Source organism: Oncorhynchus kisutch, linkage group LG28, assembly GCF_002021735.2.
Source record: "Oncorhynchus kisutch isolate 150728-3 linkage group LG28, Okis_V2, whole genome shotgun sequence".
Classification (NCBI taxonomy): Eukaryota; Metazoa; Chordata; class Actinopteri; order Salmoniformes; family Salmonidae; genus Oncorhynchus; species Oncorhynchus kisutch.
Genome location: NC_034201.2, coordinates 10,958,014 through 10,961,420, shown reverse-complemented (window position 1 = coordinate 10,961,420; position 3,407 = coordinate 10,958,014). Strand labels below are relative to the sequence as shown.

The 3,407-nt window shown below is 43.4% G+C and overlaps 1 protein-coding gene across 1 annotated transcript; it reads left to right on the top strand.

The window, feature by feature from the left end:
- Window positions 1–639: 639 nt before the first annotated feature.
- LOC116358132 (uncharacterized) lies at window positions 640–2,877 on the top strand. Its single transcript, XM_031808257.1, has one exon. It carries the CDS (start codon window positions 684–686, stop codon window positions 2,619–2,621), a length of 1,938 nt encoding a protein of 645 aa, XP_031664117.1. The 5' UTR covers window positions 640–683; the 3' UTR covers window positions 2,622–2,877.
- The last annotated feature ends 530 nt before the right edge of the window (window positions 2,878–3,407 follow it).

Genomic DNA, 3,407 nt, shown 5'->3' with positions numbered 1-3,407 from the left:
ATAGCCCTAAACCTCATGTTTGTGGAATTATACACTGCCCAATCTGTAAAGGTCCTTTGAAAAGCAGAGACGCGGAAGCAGTTCAAGAAGTAACACATGAGTGTTACATTCAGCCCTTGGCTGAAGATGAACATACAGAGAAATATGTGTTTTATGATTTTGAGACAACTCAGCAATCAGGGGTTCATTTGCCTATTTTTGTGTCAACCATGACTTTCAAGGGTGAAAAATGGTCGGCCGAGGGACCCGATTGTGCCCGACTCTTTTTAAAACATTTTAGAAAAGCCCAGTACAGAAACTTCACGTTTATAGCTCACAATGCTAGGGCCTATGACTCCTATCTGCTTCTGAACCCTTTGATACAGCAAGGCGTGGCACCCAGTGTCATAGCTCAAGGGAGTAAAATATTATGCTTTGTTGACCCCGCCTTCAAACAGAGATACATTGACAGCTTAAGCTTCTTACCCATGAGATTGGCTCAAATGCCAGAGGCCTTGGGTTTTGAAAACTCTGTCAAAGGCTATTTCCCTCATTTCTTCACATCTGAGGAGAATCTACATTATATAGGATCTTATCCAGCCCCCGAAATGTACGGGTGTGATCAAATGTCTCCCAAAGAGCGTGAGAGATTCATGACATGGTACGAGACCGTAAGACATGGCACTTTTGATTTCCATAAAGAGATGGAATCATACTGTGACAATGACGTTGTTATACTTCGTGAAGGATGCCTCAGATTCAGAGAAGAGGTAATCAAAGATGCGGGCATTGACCCCTGGAGCTGTACAACTATTGCATCAGCGTGCATGAAAACCTATCGTACACACTATCTAACTCCTGAATCTATAGCTATCCCATCGCCAGACAACTACCGACGCCAATTCAAGGCCTACTCTAGTGGTTCCATTCAATGGTTGGAGTACTTGGCCCAGGATAAAGATATTTTTATCCAACATGCTTTGAATCGGGGGGAGAAGGCTTTTGGGCCTTACCATGTAGATGGATACACACAGATTGACGGGGTTGAGACAGTGTATGAGTACAACGGTTGTTTCTTCCACGGTTGTAAATTATGCTTTGTCCCCCACACCTTGTGTGTCCTAACCCAAAAGACTTTTGGGGAAATGTACCAAGAGTTTCAAGACAAACTGAATTCTTTAAAGGCTACTTACGGGTTAAAAGTTGTGGTTTTGTGGGAGCACGAATGGACAGCCCTCAAAAAGGCAGATCCTAGTGTTAAGGCCTTCCTTACCCATTATGACCCTCCAGAGCCCCTGGAACCGCGACAGGCCTTGTTTGGAGGCCGGACCAATGCTTTGACATTGCGTTATGTAGCTCAACCCGACGAGACAATAGGCTATGTAGATTTTACATCCCTATATCCTCATGTAATGAGTTCCTCATTCTATCCTATAGGGCATCCTGAAATTATTCACAGCGACTTTGACGAACCCCAAAATTATTTTGGTTTAATCAAAGCGACTGTCTACCCTCCTAGGGGGCTGTTTATACCTGTGTTGCCTTACAAGGGTCCTAAAGGAAAACTTTTCTTTCCCCTTTGTCGCACATGCTGTGAAAACCCCAACCAGGAAAACCCCTGTGATCACACAGATCAAGAAAGAGCCCTGACCGGTGTATGGGTCACTGTAGAATTCTCTAAGGCTTTAGAGAAGGGGTATCGTGTGGCCAAAATCTTTGAAGTGTGGAACTTTTCCAGGAAATCAGACACACTTTTTAAAGAGTACATCAAAACCTTCTTGAGATGCAAGCAGATGGCTTCAGGCTATCCTGCATCGGTCACAGATCAAGAAAGTAAAGACCAGTACATTCAAGACTACCATGACAGAGAAGGCATACTTCTTGACCCTGACAGAATAGAGGTCAACAAAACCAAAAGAAATGTGTCGAAATTGTACTTGAACTCCCTTTGGGGGAAATTAGCGCAGAGATGCAATATGCTAACAACTTCGATCATTAAAGACCCCGAAGAATTTTTGGAATTTGTTTTTTCGGACCAATACGAAATTTCACATTTTTCCTTCTTGAGTCAAGACATTGCCTTGGTGCAATGGAGGCGCCACCAAAAGTGGGTTCTACCCCCGGGTAATGTAAATGTGTTTCTTGCAGCATTTACCACAGCCTATGGCCGCCTTGAACTGTACACCCTCATGGAACAGCTTCAGAGGCGGGTTCTTTACCACGACACAGACTCTGTGGTCTATGTAAGCAAACCGGGGGATTGGACCCCCCCACTTAGCAACTATCTTGGGGGTTTAACGAGTGAACTCGAAGAGGGTGACCATATTACAGAATGGTCCTCATGTGGTCCAAAAAGCTATGCTTTTAGGACTAAAGCCAATCACGTGGTGTTGAAAGCCAAAGGCGTGACTCAAAACTATGAAAATGCACCGCGTGTAAACTTGGAATCAATCACGCGCTTGGTCGAGGGGTTCGTAAAGGACAAGAATAGTGACTTGGAGATTTTGAGCTCCTACAACAAAATAGTGAGGGATAAAAAGGGGTTCCATCTAAGAAACGCACCACTCACTAAAAGATTCAGGGTAGTCTATGACAAGAGACAGCTATTGCCTGACGGTACCACATTGCCCTTTGGCTACTGACTTATGCTACAAGCCCCAGTGTGTCTTAAAGCTTAAGATATTATGACTGCTGTCGAGGGTTTTGACCCCCGGCTACAATTGCCTTTTTCAGCATTAATTGCCGGCCCTTCAAACAGTGGCAAAACTTTTTTTGTAAAAAGTATTTTAGAGAATTCTGAACATGTGTTATCTCAAAAGCCTGACAATATTGTATGGTGTTATTCATGTTACCAACCTCTGTATGATGAATTATTGAAGACAATAAAAATCAAGTTTGTTGAAGGAATACCCGATTCTCTGTCTGATGATGAACTTCTCCCCCCACATGTAAATAATCTGCTGGTTTTGGACGATATGCTATTTGCTGGTAGCGAACACCCTGAAATTGCACGAGCTTTTACCCAATATACTCATCATAGAAACCTGTCCGTGCTTTACTTGGTCCAGAATGTGTTTCACCAAGGTAAAAATAGTCGGACCATTAGCTTGAATGCCAACTACATGGTATTGTTTAAAAATCCTAGAGATAAACTGCAAATTAGCACTCTAGCTCAGCAGATGTACCCTGGACGGAAATCATACTTTATGGAGAGCTATGAGGACGCTACCAAAGAGCCATTTTCTTATTTAATCGTGGATTTAAAAGCAAATACTCCAGAACACCTTAGGCTACGTACAGGGCTGTTTCCGGGGGAGAGGCCTGCTGCATACCTTCCTAAAAAGTAAACGCTATGTCTCTGCGTTTAAAAAGAAACCTCCCCCTCTTGAGAAGGCTAGTAGGTTCTACAGCTAAAGAACGGAAGGCCA

Bases quoted from the DNA above. Each gene is read 5' to 3' on its own strand.
- LOC116358132 (XM_031808257.1), top strand. From the start codon at position 684: ATGGAATCATACTGTGACAATGACGTTGTTATACTTCGTGAAGGATGC.